Below are 20,261 nucleotides of genomic sequence, written 5' to 3'. Positions count from 1 at the left end.
GAAATAGTGACATACTTTATTTTCTTGGGCTCCAAATTCACTGCAGATGGTGACTGGTGCCATGAAATTAAAAGACACTTGCTCCTTGGAAGAAAAGGAGCAAAGCTATGACAAACCTAGATAGCATATTAAAAAGCAGAGACATCACCTTTTACCAACAAACGTCCATACAGTCAACACTATGGTTTCTCCAGTAGTCACGTATGGATGTGAGAGTTGGACCATAAAGAAGAATTGATGCTTTCGAACTATGGTGTTGGAGAAGACTCTTGAGAGTCCCTTGGACTGCAAGGAGATCAAACCAGTCAATCCTAAAGGAAATCAACACTGAACATTCACTGGAAGGACTGATGCTGAAGCTCTAATATTTTTGCCACCTGATGTGAAGAGCCGACTCACTGGAGAAGACCCTGATGCTGAGAAAGATTGAAGGCAGGAGGAGAAGGGGGCAACAGAGGATGAGATGATTGGATGACATCACTAACTCCAGGAAATAGTGAAAGACAGGGAAGCTTGGTGTGCTGCATTCCATGGGGTTGCAAAGAGTTGGACACAACTTAGCAACTGAACAACGAACAAGACCAACAGCAAAGAAATAACTGCAGGGTCATAGGAAACCATGAAGAAATGTAACTTCACTACTTTAGCTCTCCATCAGAAAAAAAAAATATTATTATAGTTGCCATTTCTTTGGAACCTACTATGTCTTAACATCACTATGAGTTTGACAACAGAGATTTACTAGCCTGCTTCAGATTCTATTGACATACAGATAAGACTTAGCACTGTATGAGTGTAAAAAATGAGTATTTTTATTGAATTCTGATGGTGTGAGCTGGAATTCAGGAAGTCTGGCTTTGACTAAATGTCAAAACCATAACATCTGGCACTGATATATGGAAATGTTTATATAAACTTTTGGTAACTATGAGTATATTCTTCAGAGATCAGTTACTTTGACTAATCTCTATTTCTTATCAAGTAATAGACACACCTCTGCAGGATGATTTGGACTGCTCATGCAAAAGAAGAGCATTTTCTTGTCACAGTAAATAAAGTATAAGAAAATCTGAGCATGGTCTGTTTTCTGTGGCAACATGCATCATCTCCAATCTTTACACTGTCCTTGCAAAATGGGCATTACTTAGTACAATGTTATATATAAAACTACTGATGTTCAGAGTCCATAACTAACTGTCTTAAGGGCACATTGCTAATAAAAGGCACAACTGGAAATCAGGGGTCCATCTGATTCCAGACTCCTTGCTCTGTATATGCAAATAGCTCTACCTCTTGAAAACACCCTAATGCTGGGAAAGATAGAGGGTAGAAGGAAGAGGGTGACAGATGATGAGATGGTTGGATGGCATCATTGACTCAATGGACATGAGTTTGAGCAAACTCCAGGAGATAGTGAAGGACAGGGACGCCTGGCGTGCTGCAGTCCATGGGGCCACAAAGAGTTGGACACTGAGCAACAACAACAACAACTGCCTCTTGAAAAGTCTACAGCAGAGAAAAATCCAATTCATTAGTTGATGTATTCAACAAATATTACTGAGCATCTACTATGTTCCAGGTGTTGAAGATACTGTACTAAATATCAAGCCATGCCCGCGTGGGTCTTACATTCCAGTGAGAGGAGGGTAAGAGTTCATGTGCTGTGAAGGAAAATAAAGCAGAGTCATGGCTATAAAGTGTGATGGGAGAAGGGAAGCTATTTGAGTTAGTGATGAGAGAAGGCTTCCAGGAGACAATATTTAAGTGAAGACATGCAAGAAGTGAAGGACTGAGCTTCATGAACATCTGGTGAGGGCACATCAGGAAAAGGGACCAGCAAGTACAAGGCCTCAGAAATGGAACTGTACCTGCCACATTTAAGTTAAACAAAAAGGCCAGTACTGCTATTACATATTTATTGCTATATTCTCAGTGAATGAGGTGGAGAGTTTTGGGAGAAGGAAGTTGCAGAGTCAAGACCAGATTGTGAAGAGCCCATGGTCAATACAAGACAGCTGCAGTTTATTTTAAGGCTGAGGTAAAGCCATTTACCTGTATATGAAGAGAGGAGGCAAGCTATGATTCCCATTTATTAAGCTGGGGTGATAATACATTTTAAGATTTAACAGTGACACTGAATAGGTGAAACACTAATAGAGCAGATAATCTCCTCAAAAAAGACAGAACTCTTCTTGTTCAAAAAGTGTTCTCAAGGAGGATGTAAAACATAAGATTAGTGATACATTCAGACCCTGTCCCAGTCTCCATATTCCACAAAGGCTCCCAAGGGTACACGCTGGCCCTTGACAGTCCCCTTATTAAGTGCTTGCTTTTTTCTTTCTCTATTAGGAACTAACATTTGGGATTCTTTTTTTAACTCCTTCTCCAAAAACGTGCATTCATCCTCTGTCATCTCAGTCATCTGTCAAGCACAGGGCTGGATACTGAGCAGGAGTTCCATACTTACCATACTTACTCGTGAAGCCTGACTGAATTAACAACATGTAATATGGTAGGGTTCTTCATTTTAGAGCTAGTGAGACCTTCCATTTCAGTAATAATGTGGACAATGCTGAGAGTGCCTATTTATCCAAATTTAAAAGCTATCTGGAGCTTAACAAAGGGCAGTTTATATTCTAATAACTTCTCTCTGATTTATACTTTTTAGAGACCAAAGTGATAACCAGCACTCCCCATTTGTCTGTTCCATAATCAACCTACCAAGATCCACTGCTTTAATCAAATTTTGACATTGTAACAAAAAACACATCCTAATTTTGGTCTTTGTGGGTTCAGCATGCAAATTTTCTTAAAGGAGTGGTGTTAATACAAAAAGAAAAGTTATAGACAGAAATTACTTTCAGGGCTGAAAGCTAATTGTTCACAACCAAAGAAAAACTGTCCAATTCAGTTCCTCAAAATGGACAGCATTCAGAAAGTGCACTTGATCTAAACTACTGATAAAGAATAAATATATTAATAAACACACAACGTTGAACACTTATCCTTCCTCTTTTCACATAAAATTGTTGGCTTTATGCATCTCAGCAAAGGAAATCCACAGTGTCTTTCCATCAATTTTTACAAAGGTGCTAAAAAGCCATTTAGTTGGAATTATAAGAATTCGATGTACTTGTCTGCAGTTTAATTAAACCCAATATGAACAATTTTCAATATATCTAAAGAAAAGCAAGTCAGTAAAGACAGAAACAGAGAAAATATTTTATGCCTTTATTAAGAGCAATTCTTTTCTTACTATGATCCCATTCTTATTCTGATATATATCAAATTGGTTTGGGAATGTACATGCTTTAGTCAGAGTTATCATCTACTTCAGTAATTTCTAAAATTTCTATTCTGTAACAAAATTCATTCAAGCACATTAAATATTGTAGTTGAGGTGCTCAATCATGTCCAACTCTTTGCGACCCCATGCACTACAGCACGCCAGGCTTCCCTATCCTTTACTATCTTCCGGAGTTTGCTCAAACTCATGTCCATTGAGTCAATGATGCCATTCAACCATCTCATCCTCTGTCACCCCTTTCTCCTCCTGCCCTCAATCTTTCTCAGAATCAGAGTCTTTTCCAATGAGTTGGCTCTTCCCATCAGGTAGCCAAAGATTTGGAACTTCAGCTTCAGCATCAGTCCTTCTAGTGAATATTCAGGACTGACTTCCTTTAGGAGTGACTGGTTTGATCTCCTTGCAGTCCAAGGGTCTCTCAAGAGTCTTCTCCAATACCACAGTTTGAAAGCATCAGCTCCTCGGCACTCAGCCTTCATCACAGTTGAACTCTCACATCTGTACATGACTCCTGGAAAAACCACAGCTTTGACTATATGGACCTTTGTCAGCAAAGTGATATCCCTGCTTTTTAATACACTGTCTAGGTTTGTCACAGCTCTTCTTCCAAGGAGCATCTTTTAATTTCATGGCTGCAGTCTCCATCTGAAGTGATTTTGGAGCCCAAGAAAATAAAGTCTATCACTGTATCCATTGTTTCCCCATCTATTTGCCATGAAGTGATGGGACCAGATGTCATGGACTTCATTTTTTGAATGTTGAGTTTTAAGCCAGGTTTTTCACTCTCCTTTTTCACCCTCATCAAGAGGCTCTTTAGTTCTTCTTGGCTTTCTGCCATAAGGGTGGTGTCATCTGCATATCTGTTATTGGTACGTCTCCTGGCAATCTTGATTGCAGCTTGTGATTCATCCAGCCCAGCATTTCTCATGATGTACTCTGCATATAAGTTAAATAAGCAGGGTGACAACATACAGCCTTGACATTTTCCTTTCCCAATTTGGAACCAGTCTGTTGTTCCATGTCTGGTTCTGTTGCTTCTTAACAGGCATAGAGGTTTCTCAGGGTGAAGGTAAGGTGGTCTGGTATTCCCGTCTCTTTAAGAATGTTCCACAGTTTGTTGTGATCCACACAGTCAAAGCCTTTATAGTGTAGTCAATGAAGCAGAAGTAAATGTTTCTCAGAATTCACTTGCTTTTTCTGTGATCCAGGGAATGTTGGCAATTTGATATTGAGTTCTTCTCCCTTTTCTACATCCAGCTTGTACATCTGGAAGTTCTCAGTTTGTGTACCACTGAAGCCTAGTTTGAAGGATTTTGAGCATTACCTCCCTAGCACATGAAATGAGTGCAATTGTGTGATAGTTTAAACATTTTTTTGGCATTGCCATTCTTTGGGATTGGAATGAAAACTGACCTTTTGCAGCCACGTGGCCACTGCTGAATTTTCCAAATTTGCTTTATACTGAGTGCAGCACTTGAACAGCATCATTCTGAAAACGTTGTTATTATATTGTTTTAAGGACGAATTGGTTCTAATGTGCTTTCTGATATTCAACTAAATCAACGAATTTACTTTTTGTGTATTATGAAGGAACAAATAAGAAGACTGCCATGAAATCCGGCAGAGAAGACTATTTATTTACAATACAACTGAGCTTAATTAACTGAAAAGAACCTTACCAATCATTTAGTTCTACCCTGTTTGCAGATGAGACAATTCCATAGATGTCACTGCTCCAGAACTACAGCAGTTCAGGCTCAAACTCCAGGTATTTCGCGTCTGTATTTCCTGACAATACCAATTTACAAGAAAGGGGGTATTTAACTGCATTACCTCCAAGGCCTACTCAAATGCCACCTCCTCTGTGAAGCCTCTTTTATTCTTCCCAGCAAGAATGAATTTCATTCTCCTCTACAGATCACATGGCTTCCCTAGTGGCTCAGATGGTAAAGCGTCTGCCCGCAATGCAGGAGACCCAGGTTCGATCTCTGGGTCGGGAAGATCCCCTGGAGAAGGAAATGGCAATCCACTCCAGTATTCTTGCCTGAAAAATCCCATGGATGGAGGAGCCTGGTAGGCTACATATAGTCCATGGGGTCGCAAAGAATCAGACACAACTGAGTGACTTCACTTTCACTTTCTACAGATGGTACTTTATCTATGCTTCTCCTACAAAGATAAAGCATGAAAAATGAGCAATAATTTTTCCATCTCATTTCATCATAAATTTCATATTCCTGTTGGAAAGATATTTGAGTCACTTCTGTATCCCACAGCACAGTACAATACCCTGTTCTTGGCATGCAGGTACATGGTACATCATTGATGTTAGCCATACCCAAATCTATATGATTGAAAGAGCTGATCATTTTATTTTTTAAAACCAATTTACTGGATTGAATTGGTCTCTAAATATTCTCAAAAGTTATAAAGAATTCATAAAACTCAATATCATGACAAATAATCCAATTAAAAATGGGCAAAGGCTCTGAAAAGACATTTTCCCAAAAACACATACAAATGGCCAACAGGCACGTGAAAAGGTACTCAACATCACTAATCATGAGGGAAGTGGAAATGCAAATCAAAACCACAGAGATGTCAGCTGGTATCTTAGAACGGTTATCATCAAATCAAACAGACAAAAGACAGCAAATGCTGGTGAGGGTGTGGACAAAAGGAAACCCAAGTACACTGTCAATGGTACTGTAAATTGATACAGCAACTATGGAAAACAGTATAAAAGTTCCTCCCCAAATGAAAAATGATCCAGCTTCTGGGACCATATCAGAAAGAAACAAAATTGCTATGTTCAAAGAGATATCTGCATCCCTATATTCATAGCAGCATTATTTACAATAGCCAAGGCATGAAACAACCCAACTGCTGACCAAAAGGATAAAGTATATATATATATATTTATATATATATTTCGGCCATTAAAAAAAGGGGACTCCTGCCATTTGTGACAACATGGATGGACCTCGAGGGCATTATGCTAAGAGGAATAAGTCAGACAGAGAAACACAAATACTGTTATGATCTCACTTAATTAAAGAATTAGAAAAAAAATAATAACTCGGGGGGTGAGGGGGGAACAGACTTATGGTTACCAGAGGTTGGAGGTGAGGGGAGGGGGAATTGGCTGAAGTAGGGTGGTCAAAAGATACAAACTTCCAGTTCTAAGATAAGTAAGTACCAGGAATATAAAGTAAAACATGATGACTATAGTTTACACTCCTGTGGGGTAGATTTGAAAGTTGTCAAGAGAGTAAATCCAAAGAGTTCTCATCACAAGGAAAAAAACATTTTTTTCTTCCTTTCTTACACACGAGATGATGGATGTTCACTAAACTTACTATGGTAATCATTTCCCAATAATATATGTAAGTCAAATTATGCTATATACCTTAAACTTATACAGTGCTGTATGTCAATTATATCTCAATTAAACTAGAATAAAAAATAAAGATAAATAAAGCTATAACCAATGCAATAAATAAATACTCTCAAATTATATTTCCATTTTCTTCTAGAATAAATAGAATACTTTGATGCAAAGGCTATCTTGGTTCCTAGGCCTCCCATGCATTACCAGCTATCAGAGATGTGAAAACTAGGCCTGTGGGCTCCCAGTGACTTTGCTCTTCTTACCTGGAACATATCTGGACACTAGGACAGCTACTTTTCCAGACCCTTCAGGAGTCTGCATTACCTTACCCAGTGTGAACAAATTAGAAAGATATGCAAGAAAAGATAAGCAGTTTATGTGACCAGGAATTTCATATCGATTCTGCTTTCAGAATATAAAGAAAGGGGAGGGGCCCGAAAAGAACGCCTCAGGAGAGTCCTCCTCACATGGAACAGAAATGTGCCTCCTTTGATTTGCAAAAAGACTAGCGCAAAATAAAGAATCCCTTCTTATTTGATGAAGAATCGTAACATTCCTCAATTCACACCCACTGTCTCAAGAGTAATAATCTTAACTGCTTTCTGTTGAGGGCTTAGTGTAAGTCCCTGTGCCAAGTGTCTCAGAGATTCTCCTTTTCAGGGAGTTTCTCAGTGTTTCAGTGGCTGGGACTCCACGCTCCCAAGACAGGGGGCCCGGGTTTGACCCCTGGTCAGGGAACCAGACCCCACATGCCCCAACTAAGACCTGGCAGAGCCAAATAGATAAATAAGTATTTTTTTAAAAGATTGTTTTTTTCTATTTTTGTCCCATGACATAACTTAATAAATACACAAAGTTAAGCAGCATGTTTTAATTTAATCATGATTTCCTTCTCAGTTTTAGAAGGGATTAAAGACATAGGGCTGCTGCTTCTAAATTTTAAATGTTGTGGGTAAATCATTCTACCAGATAACCATTCAATCAAAGAGCTACGGTTTGAGGACTTTTTAAAGGCTTGCTGGCAAATATGGACTGTATGCCTCTTTAAAACCATCACAGATATCACTTAGGTTTGTGCTATGTCACTTTGCTGAACTTCCAACCACCAGAACAGTACCCTGGTGCTTTCTTCACTTTGGTGCTCTGTTTTCTATGTTGCCATTTTGATCCTAAGGAAGCTACACCAACTCAGGTTCATTTTGATTAATATGCATCATAAAGTACACTCCGAACAAAATACTGCTCTGCAATATGGAAGCAATGTCACACACTCCACAGAGGAAATCTACCTGCAGGCTATGAGTGAATCAGCTCTCACTCAGAACAGATATTAAGATGTTAGTGTTTCATGTTTTTCTCAGTGAGTTACTTCTTAAGTTAGTCTTCCCCATAAAAGTTCCACATCTTTTTAATCATTACTATGAAACTTTGGCCATTGAAAGAAAAAGAAAAGCTACCAGCACTTTACTAGAAAGCTCTGAAGCTGAAAAGCATTTAAAGCTTCAAAATGACCCTATGTTTCATTGGTTACCTAATATACAGCATTATACAACCTCAAACAAGCTATTTTTTAAACCATGATTCTGACAATCCCAAGTTTAAGTGGGGAGAGGAAGATTTACTTTATATGAAAAGATTTAGGATCACTTTTAGTTCTCTTTTTTAATTCAGTCCTCTGTCTCTTTCTGTCCCTCTTCCCTATCTGCCTGTCTCTTATCAACATGCACACACAAACCCACACACATACACCTCTTGAGACTAATAATAGTCTGTTTAATGAAACTCAAGGCATCTGTGGAATTATTACAAGAAATTATTTTGTACCTAGTTTTAGACTGAATGATTTACTGCATTTCCCTTAATCGGTAAGTTGCATATTCATTGCTGGATTTTCCTCTAACTGCTGTCACTTAACTTGTCACACAGAATAGGGCAAATCAGGGTCAGTTTATATAAGCGGCATCAAACTGAAGAACTTCATCAGCCTTTATTTCAAGGCATTATGCAAAGAAAACTGACATTAAGAGAGCCTTAACTGACAGCAAATGAAATCAATCAGCAAATCACTAAGCCATAATAAACTCACTCAATTTGTAGATAACCCTTCCTTTCCCAGGTCTTCACCTAGGCAGTCCATCAAACACTGTATTTTGTTGTTTTCTTTGTCCAAGTAGCTGCAATGAATAGCAATTCTGTGGTAGCACTTGAGAGTTCAAGTGTGCACAGGCTTCAGTCTCACAATAATAAGCATTAAAAGGTATTATCGAGTAGGGTTATACTCAAAGACGACTTCAAAAATGAAAAAAAAAAAAGATACAGAGAGAGTCAAGTTTGAGATTTAGCTTTTGCCTCTTAATGTTAATGGCAAAGAAAATCTGTTCATATCATTCAGCAGCTTTTCTGCTTTGGGCTACCTGGAGCTGAAAATTGCAACAACAAAAAAAACCTCTCTACTTTCATATGTTTTCTGTTTTTGATTTTATCTGGTATCTCTCAAACATTTTACATTCAGGCAAAATAATGTTAACATTTCAGAGCTGGAATCTGAAGTTCAAAAAATAAATTAAACAGCATAAATAAAGGCAACAAGATGAGTTAAAAGAATATTTAAAAATAACATATGAAAACAGTAGTAATGCTTAAATTACTCTGTAGAATAATTACTCAGAAGTGTATGTGGGATTCACCAAAGTGTCAGCCCATGGTTTTACACTGACCTGTAAGGAAACACTAGAGTTGTCGAACATTTTATTCTTTTTATTGCATGTTTCTACTAACATGAAACCTGTATCAAACAGGTCATCAGTCAAAAGTCTCCAAGAGTCAAAATACTAAAACATTCCCTTAATGTACCTAGGTTACTTTTCCTGAAACCCAGGCCTATTTGCAGTTCAGTCCAACATAGCTTATATTAATTTCGCATTTTACAATATAAAAGTACCCTCACATCTACATTATCCCATCTGATCTCCCCACAACTCTGTGAGTGAAAGCAAGACAGGCTTCACCACCTCCATTTAAAGATGAGGAAATAGGGGGCTCGGGGCCATCGAGTGACCTGCCAAGATGGTTAAATTACAGAGCCAGGACTTCAATCCAGGCATTCTGACTTTCCACGTAGGCTTTCTCCAATACTACATTGCTTGCCTCTTTCCCCAGCACACGACCTTATTTTATCTCTTCCAAATTGCCATTCTGATCAGCATGATATTTCCAGAAAACTCAATGACATATAGAAAATTGCACAGATTCACAGTTGCTAACCTCCTCATCATCTGATTTACTTGCTTGTCTTTTAGAAGGACAAAAATCTCAACCTGAGATTGAAAATAAGTGAGTTTACACCTGATCAAGGAATGTTTATAAGCCAAATATTTAAAGGAAAACAATTTAAAAACTACCTATGAGTGCTGTTTAATTTCCAAAGTACTTTCATCCATGTCATGGGATCCTCACAACTGCCCCAAGACGCAGCAGGGCAAGTATCATCATCTCCATGTTACAGGTGGCAAGCTGAGGCACCAGAAGAAGTAAGGGCTGGAAGCTCACAGACGGTGACATTAGCAGGGAACTCCAGCAGCACTCTTAGTACCGCAAGGATGATAATTCATGTTCATCCTTCACAAGAAAAGACAATGTGTTTTCCATGAGAGAAAGACAATGACTGGAGGATTCCTGTTACGTGGGTAATTTAGGTCTATGGGGAAAGGATTCCATCTGTTCTGGGGCTAATTCTATTCTTTTTAGATAAAGTTGTATAACCTCTTCAACCTTTTGTGATAGTGACTTGGCTATGATTTTACTTTCTTCCAAATTATTCTCCCTAGTAGTAAACAAAGGAAGAAATGATACAAAAAAAAAAAAAAAAACCTAGGAAAAAAGACCTCATTTTAAATAATTCCCATCAGATTTTACTTAGTTCAGATTGCTGATACCAGGTCATATCCATAGGGAATAATTCATGAATATTTTCAGCTGAGTTAAGGAGTTAGTCACAAGATTCCTCAATATAACATTCTGCATAGCAGAAGCTTTATACAGACATATTTCCTTGCCCTCATGTTATCCTGTGATTTTCCAAAGGCAAAGAGATTAAAGTCCCAACAGGGGGAAAGAAAACCCCTCATTTCAGATCACCACTAACCTGAAATAAAATCCATGATACAAGATGTAAAATGTCCTGTCATCTAACCATTAAAAAAAAAACAAAAAATCTTTTTAGTACTCCTAGTCTTAAGATATTTATTTCTTTAAAGAAATGATAGCTATCATTTGATCCCCAAGATTATGTTTTAACTACAAAGAAAAATACTTTTTTTAAAACAGCAAGTCCTTTAAAATAAAATACAGGGACTAAGAAAACAATGGTAGCATACAACACCTGGTAAAATATCTGGACTAAAACCCATAATTTCACATTTTTACTCTCAAGATTCTGCCCTAAAATTCTGACTGATGTATCTCCTATCCCCTCCAGCACCACCACCAAAAAAATAAAGAGGGGAAATAAAAGTGCACATCAGAGAGGCTGAGGAAGGGAAGGAAGGAGGAAGGGAGTCAGGGAGGGTGCGAGGACTTAGGTGATGACACCTGATATGTTCTAACAATGACTGACGTGTGAGGCTGTTTCCAGCAGTCTTCCTGGTCAACAAAAAATAAAATGTCCTGTAACCTTAGGAGAAGACACAGATTCAGGAAAAGGCATAATTCTCGATGATGATAAATCAATGTTTAAATGCTATTATTTAATTATTTAACCACTGTTATACCTAGTCTTCCCTGATGGCTCAGTCAGTGAAGAGTCTGACTGCAATGTGGGAGACCCAGGTTCAATCCCTGGGTCGGAAAGATCCCCTGGAGAAGGAAATGGTAGCCCACTCCAGTATTCGTGCCTGGAGAATTCCATGAACAGAAGAGCCTGGTGGGCTACAGTCCACGGGGTCACAAAGAATCAGACACCACTGAGTGACTAACACTTTCATTTTCACTTTCACTCCAGTTTACAACAGATCATAAAATTGGTCCTTCTGTACACATTAACATCTTACTTCTCTTTATATTTTGTTTCATCTAGCATCCCTCACAGTTGTGGTACCAACAAGTTTTGAAGAAACTTAATGTCTGCTTGTGCACTGTCAAATCTTCAGAATAGAATTCTAAAACTTGAACTAACAAATAACAAAAATATTTTCTCTGACAACATTATGTCAGAAAATGCCATTTATTCTTCCTGGTGTCAACATGAAAAATAAACTCACTAATTCTTATATTCATCCTTGAGTTAGGCCTCAAATCCAGGACATTCAGATTCCTCATTGACACGATTTATATTCTGTGGAATTGGAGATTACAGATGTCAAGCTCAAAATGAGACCAAGGATGGCTTTTTTTTCCCCCATCAAAATGCATCTGTTCTCAGATGAACTATATGATTTATCCAGCTAATTGTTTTTTCCCTAACAAACAGCTCCTCCCTCAGAAGAACTTGCCTTCCTTTGAAGAAGGTAGCGTTTCAACATTCTCTTTGATGCCACAACCAAAATCTAAAATCATATTATGTTTTTAAATTTAAAAGATATTTCAATTTTTAGAATTTAAAGAGAACCACACACTCACTGATAACAAGTTTAGCTAATCCTCAAATCTTTTTGATACTTTAGTACAAAAATGACCCGACTTACCAAAAAGGTCAGATTTTCAATAATGTCAAACATTCAAAGCACAGTCATGGACTCAAAAATAAGTGAAAAAGAATATCTGTGAGACAAACAGCTGTCACAAAATATACTCTCTTTACTTCACCATGGGGACTCTTAGATTAAACCCTGACAACTCTGTGAGACAATGAGACCCAGGGAGGACTGACCTCTGAAAATCAGGGAAGACCTAAATTATATAAAGAAAGTAGAATTTTCTTTCAGAATCAGAAACTAAAGAACTATACTTAAAAAAGGAAAAACTAAAGAACTCATAGAAGTCATTTAGTCTTTTAGGGACAATTGGGGAATTTTACACAGCATTTTAGATATTTAGTGAGATTTTCATTCAAAATGGCTGATTTTCATGTTTTAAAAAATAATCAGATATCTGAAAATTCATTTATGGGGATGGAATAAGTTGAAGAAAATATCTAAATAATACAAGCTTCCAAGCAAAATTGTCTAACATTTCTTTAATTTCTAATTGTGCCCAAATGAACATGATTCTTGTACAATTAGAAGGCTGTTGCATCAAGCAGTATAACAGGGAACACATGTAAAAAATTGTTAAGAGTGGCTGATTCTTGATATTTTTATTCCCTGACAGTTTAGTACTTAGGTACAGATATTTCTTTCTTTCTTCTCTACATTAAAAAACATCCTTTCAAGATGCTCTTTTATGATTTAACTTTATAAATACAACAAAATAGCTGGAAGAAATTTCTATGCCTGGAAAGTAAGTTAAATGTAAAAAAACCACAGTATCCCAAAAGTTGTGGGTATAACACATAACAAACAACCCTACCAAGCAAGGACTTCATAATAACACAGTAGGTTATGGGTGATTAAAGGATTACTGGATTTATGGTGAAGACTCTGTTGTTTAAAATCTTCATAAATAAATGGTTTCACAATGAAGCCTTTCTAATGAAGTGTTTATAAACATATATTTATAAAATATACTACATTTCCAGAGGTATAGTTATTGTGCACTAAGCCTTTATGAGATGGTTCAGGGGACTTTTCCTTTTAAATGAAATAGGTTTAGAAGTTTAAAAAAATGATCCCAAATTTCTTAAAGGCATGCACAGTTTAGGCACAGCAGCTTCCTGAGTCAACTTGTCTAGTGCCTGAAATCAAGTATTCGTGCACTGGGGCCTTCCCTGTGTGAGGCAGGGTTCTGAGCTCTGATGGTGTGACTGTGAACAAAATCAAGTTCTTGGCCTCATAAAGCTTTCATGTTGGTGGAAAGCTAACAAACAGTCAGTGCTTACCATGTACCCGTTACTATTCTAAGCACTTCAATGGATTAACCCATTCAATCATTATACTGAGTTCGAAACTTCTATTATTCTTCATTTTATAGATGAAGAGGCTGAAATACACAATTTAAGTAACATTTCCCATTAACCTCTTTTGGATTCTATTCTTGCCATGATCTCCTCACAAAAGAAACTATATTTTACAGACAGGCTCTATCCTTTATTTTTTTTTCCTCTCAGCTATCTTAAAACACACACAACACCATGCCATGGTGCACAGAAGGCAGAAAGGCATGATTAAAAGAATGAACAGACCACTGACCCTACTCACTGGATATGTGACCTTTAACAATTTTCTTCATCTTAATAAATTTCAGTTTATTCTTTTGGAAAATGGATAAAAGCAGAGCACCCATTATTTATAGGACTGTTGCAAGGATTAAATGAGAAAGTAAATGTAAGGTGTTTATTTAGCACAGTAACTGGCATGGAATAAGTATGTAACAATATCAACAATATTAACATTGATATTGTTCTGTGTTGGTTATCGTTGAATGGGAATGGAGGCACAGACACTTACTGGATGTCTGCTAATATTTTCCAAATATTAAAAGTATCATACAATCATTGAAAAAACAGAATTCAAAGTATAAGACAATAAGTAATAGGTATTATCTTAATAAATTACGGGCAGAATATCTTTTCTTACAAAGTCCTCTGCATTCACACTGCACTGGGTTTTTCAGCTAAAGTTAACTTGTCTTATCTAGGTGTTCTATTCTTTGTCCAGTATCCTAGTAGACTAATATGCTGCTATTAAGGAGATAAAAGCCAAGGAATAATAGTTCTAAACTTGCCATAGGATCTTAACAGGGGTTCATTGGCAACTTGGCCTCACTGGAATATCAGGTAACAAGGAAAAGTAAATAGAGAGCTAAAGTTGATCTTGATCAAAACTAAAAGCTTTGAAGAAACAAGAAAGAATTAAAGACACAAAGAAAAGATCCTAAGTGGTGCTGGAGAAGATTCTTGAGAGTCCCTTGGACATCGAGGAGATCAAACCAGTCAATCCTAAAGGAAGTCAACCCTGAATATTCATTGGAAGGACTGATGCTGAAGTTCCAATACTTTGGCCACCTGATGCAAAGAGCCAACACACTGGAAAAGACTTGATACTGGGAAAGATTGAGGGCAGGAGGAGAAGGGTTCAACAGAGGATGAAATCGTTGGGTGGCCTCACCAACTCAATGGACATTAGTTTGAGCAAATTCCAGAAGACAGTGAAGGACAGGAAAGACTGGCATGCTGCAGTCCATGGGGATGCAAAGAATCGGACATGATTTAGTAACTGAAAAACCACCACCATTTCTTAAAAAAACAAAACACACATCCAAAAAAAACATCCACATACCCCAAAAGTAATAAAATCAAGCTATACTACTATTGCTTATGTCATCTTTACAAGGTGCCTCATACTGCAATATGTAGGTGTGCAATAACAAGAGCCACCCTGCTTGTCTGCTGCCTTTGTGCTAGGCCCTGTGCTCTCCACTTTACATGCACTGCCTCATTCAAACTCAGTACAAGCCTGAGAAACTGTTAGCATTACACTTTGTTGCAGATAAGGAAACTGAGGCTAAAAGCTAGCACATCTCAGAGACTAGCCAAACTGAATTATCTCCTGTAGGACAGCATCAGTCACACACTCTTCTGGGTTCAGAGAGATAAGGTAATCCACTCATCCTCTCAGCCTTCAGTTGTGCTCACTGGTCTTCCCTCCATCCAGGATTATACCTGTAAGAAAGCATGCCCCTTTGGAAACAACACACAGTGGCTGTCTAGGAAAACATCAGTTCCTACTGCTCTAAATGACAGTTGCGTATGTTGGCCAAATAATTCAGACACAGCCACATCCTGCATAGTGGGCCTCTTCTCGTCATAATCAAAGGTGAGGCACACTTTGAACAGTCCACCTCACCGGCACAGATTACAAAGTTAAACAAATAGTGAATTCCTAAATATGTTGCATACTTAGTATAAGTATATACATATACATATATATATACATACTATACTGCAAAGGTGAAAAGTAGAATAGCCTATCAAATGGAAGCAAAATTTTTTATCTGTGAATATGTCTACAATACACCATAAACTACGACCTACCTCATACACAAATGCATAATGTATACTTCATAAACAGAAGAAAAACTCCACCACAGATTTCAAAGGCTTTACGCTTACCATTTAACACCCATGTCTTGATTTTTACTGTCAGATTTTACCAGTTCAGGCTTTGCAGTCAAATATACCTAGACTTAAACCCAGACTCTAGGCCCTGCCATTTACTTGCTGTTGATCTGAGGAGAGTTACCTGCTCTATTTGTTGTTTGTCAATTGTGAAATGAAAATAATGCTGTCTGCTTGACAGGCCCATTGTAATTGAGATCAATTATTTGTAGAGCTAAGCATGATACTAGCTACATACTAAGTGCTCACTAAAATGGCAGTTATAATTATTATAATTAAGGTCTTCAACTAATAGAGTGCCTTTCTCCTCAAAGTACTCCATATCACTAACTGCATGTCTGGGTGCAAGTGCATGCATGCATGTGTGCCTGAAAAACTACTATGGCCCAAATCATGTACTCTTCTCTGCATACGAAACCAAAACATATATTACTAAACTACAATGCATATTAGAGCACAGAAATATAAAACTTACTCAAGTGTTCAGGTATATGGCAACCCATATAACTATTTTTATTAGAACTTGGGAAAGATAGTAGTTTAAAATACAAGCTTATACATTTCCTTCTTGCTATTCACAGATGTCAGGACTCTAGAAAGTTCATGTTTTACCTTAAAAAGGGCACTCCGAAGAATCAGTCTCTTTCCAAATCATCAAAATCTAGAGTTTGGGGGAAGTATTTATTTGTGAATTATGACAAGTACTAAGCCCTGGGAGATTCCAAATTAAGATAACCAAGTAAAGGATTATTTTACAACCATTAGAAAAATATCAAATCATATTATACTCACATATAATCAAATTTTAAATGTACATATTGATCTTGAAATAAATAATAGCATAGTATGCTAGTCTATAACTAAAAATAGGTGTCTTATGCTTTGCTGTATAATTATATATATTTTACTATAATATGTGGACATTCTAATGAAAGAAGCAAGTATTTTTTCTTTGTTGAGTATTAATTTGAGTATTAATAACATTAAATTAGGGTATGGAGCATGTAGAAAAAAATTAACATAGCTCTACTTGGACTGAAACGTTACAATTTCACAGGGTCATAAACCTGAAGAATGAAAAAGTTCATCTTAAATCTCAAAATGTGAAGCAGAGACAGAGTTTTAAGAGATATTTCTCTTAAATACACTGAAAACTCTAGGGTTTTATTGAACAAGGACAATCTCTTTTGGAATTACCGGGCTCCCTATAATTTATACAACCTTGATAGATTTTTGCAATAAATAAATTGGACATTAAAGAGAGAATAAAATATATACTAAATTTTGTTTTGGCTGATTCAAAAATATTTTTAAGCCTAAAGGAAAAAAAATGATCACAATAACCTAACAGTAATCTAGAACAGAAGGCTAGCTGCAGCTTCTGAAAATAAATGTTTTTGAAAATAAATATCTTTATTAAGTTTAAAGTTATTTAAGGTTTTATGATTTGGTGCTTTGAGTTTTATAAATGAAATAACTCCTTTGGCACATATTAATTACAATGTTCATTAAAACTAATCACTGAAGTATAAAATACTCTTCATGCAAAGAAGAGCTAGGTTCTAGATTTGTTGAAATTACCACCTAAGAATATTGGATATATTTTGGAATTAACATTGAAAAATGTCAAATATCTCTCCTGATAATTTTATCTAAGGTGATTTATTTTAAAAGAGTTAGAGTTACAAATTCAGACAAGCTTGAAGAGATAATAGCCTAGTATCTTATTGTTGTCTGCTGCCCAGAAAGAATGTTCTTTTAATACTGTACTGAGCTATGAAACATACATTTTTTCCTCGGTAAGAAATACTTTTCTGGATTATTTAAGGGGCTAGTTCTAGGCTCTAAAGAAAAAAATACAATTACTTGTGAAACATAGTGTTACAAGACAGAAGAAAAATGAGGAAAAATTATTTGCATCTCCTGTAAGTTAGTCACAGGACTTTGAGGCTTCTTCCATTCTCCCCAGTAAGTGCAATTTATTTTTCTACATGTGTCAGCAGCAAACAATGTTATTTAGACTCTAACCTGGCACGCTACAACCTCTGGCCCGCCCTTGAGCCCCTCCATTGCAAAGGTCTCCAGGTGCAGTCTGGGTAGCTGCAGGGTGAAGTCATTCCTACTTGCCGCAGTCCGTGACAGCGAGATCTGATCTCTGACCTAAAGGGAAAAAAATAGCATCAATGGTAATTCCCCTTCAGACACATTAACTGGGATGAACTGGGTCCCCTTGAGCCCACTGAGTGGACTTGCATTGATCGCTAGACCTGAAATCCATGAATAAATTTAGGACTAATTGATTTTTCGTTGCAAATAAATCTCTAATTCAGAGTGCTGGGGGAGAATGTTAAGAAGAAAAAGCATCCTCCTGCTTGAAATGAGCAGAGGGAAGAAGAGTCGCTGAAGCTCTTCTGATCAAGAGGTTTTGAATTATTTTTTCACCATTCCACCCTCAAAAGAAAAAGGAAAGAAGGAAAAACAAACCCACAAGAAACAAATATAAACAGCAATCTCTTACTTATTCTCACTCTCTTAATAACATATTTAATTTAACCAGTATAAACGGGTATATATTAAACAAGATACTTATTAGGCACTAGTCTTCGACAAGACAACTTCAGTATGTACTCTAGAATAAAAACAAATATGCTCAACACACAAGGAGACTTAAAAATATACTAGCAAGAGGTTTGTTTGCCCTCTTTACTCTTATTAAATGTGAATCTTAATGATTAAATACATATAAACCAACTTGGTCACACGACTTCTAAAAAAGATAATGGATAAAATCAGTAGTATTTGTACTATACTTGAAGTATTCAGAAAGGTAACAATACAAACACATCACAGATACGATACGGGAGAAATACCAATTCGCAAGCTAGTTTCTGCATCACATGCAGTTGATATTACACTGCCACCTTCTGGACAAATGAGAAATACTAACTATATAATTTGAATAAAAGAAAATGCTCAGAAACAGGTATTTTAATTTTTAATTTCCAAATTTAGTAAAAGCCTCAAAAATTCCGCAGTTTAAAGATCAGCAGGCTCTCATCTTTAATCACATAGTTTAATGATAAGAGTTTTCATATGTAAGCATATTTCCTAACTTTTCTTATGCCTGAACAGGTTTTAAAATTTTATCTCTTTGACATTGTGTCTTTGATAAATAGTATACAACTAGCTTGAAGTCACAGGATGAAATGAGTCTTTACAAGGTAGTAAAGGTAAAGAATGGGGAGAATCATCATTGTTCAAATACTTGTATTTATATCTCTAGTTTTATCTTAGCAACCTCATATATAACTTGGTAATAATAAATGATAGGAACCCTCACCTTCATTTTTCTATTTCACTTGGGTAGCTTGTAAAACTGTTTGAATTATTTCTTACTTTATGAATGAACTATCATACAACATAAGGTTTCCTTTAATCAGCAAACATACACAAACACATAATGTCATTTTTCACAGTTTGTGCTAATCTAGGCTATAAACATCCTTATCCTCGTAAGTTGAGCTGAAGAATTTCTGCCAATAACTGCATGTCAAAGTGTATGCTGTGAAACATACACTATAATGCAATTTGTATAATAGCATGAGTACAATATTCACACCAGAGTCCCAATTCAGAATGTGTATTTATCTGTAACAAACACTCTCCAGTCTTCAGTTAGAATGAGAACACTTTTAACTCACTTAACAAAATAAATCACACTTTACAAATGCCTTTGCTTTAGGTTTTATTTTTTATATGCATGGACACCTTCTCTTGCTCTTTTTTTTTTTTTTTTTTTTGTCACCAATCTGCTCTCAGATAAAAGAAAACATTAATGTGGATTAAGGTACTGAGAATTTATCAACATCAAACCACTAGTGTTTTGCCTTCTACCCTTCTGAACAACAGTCAATAGATCTAAATATTTTACTGCACCCTGGCCAATTCATTGTTTGATGTTTAAAAACTCACCCAGAATCAAAGAAAATTTATTAAATTTGAGCCCCCAAATGAGATACTATTAGCTTTGAAAGTCAAGTTTAACTGCGATATTGATGATTCTCTTTTTTCTGTGACAAAATTCACTAGGGAAATCCTGGATGTCAAAGTACAAAAGCAGATTGCTAATATGGGCAAAGGGTGGGAGTGCAGGGGGCGGGGGGCGCCTATGAGCAATGTAGGTACAATCTACAACACACTCCGGGCACTGGCGGTCCTTTAACCGGATTAATATCAGGCATCATACTTCATCTGTGAAGCCTGACATACAGAACAGTAAGCCACATTGTATATCCTCTAAATAAACTTTCTGAACAACATTAAGCAGGGGCATCTGGCATTTAAACCTGTGATTT

The 20,261-nt window shown here is 36.7% G+C and overlaps 1 protein-coding gene across 1 annotated transcript in view; it reads right to left on the bottom strand.

Annotated features, from left to right (window-relative positions):
- Window positions 1-20,261, bottom strand: part of CCDC171 (coiled-coil domain containing 171) — a 322,272-nt gene that overhangs the window by 79,882 nt on the left and 222,129 nt on the right. Inside the window, 1 exon segment of the mRNA XM_043486967.1 lies at window positions 17,935-18,066. Coding sequence (XP_043342902.1) covers window positions 17,935-18,066 — 132 coding nt within the window.

The sequence above is a fragment of the Cervus canadensis genome, chromosome 14, assembly GCF_019320065.1.
Source record: "Cervus canadensis isolate Bull #8, Minnesota chromosome 14, ASM1932006v1, whole genome shotgun sequence".
NCBI classification, from domain to species: domain Eukaryota; kingdom Metazoa; phylum Chordata; class Mammalia; order Artiodactyla; family Cervidae; genus Cervus; species Cervus canadensis.
This window is presented reverse-complemented; position numbering and strand designations above follow the sequence as displayed.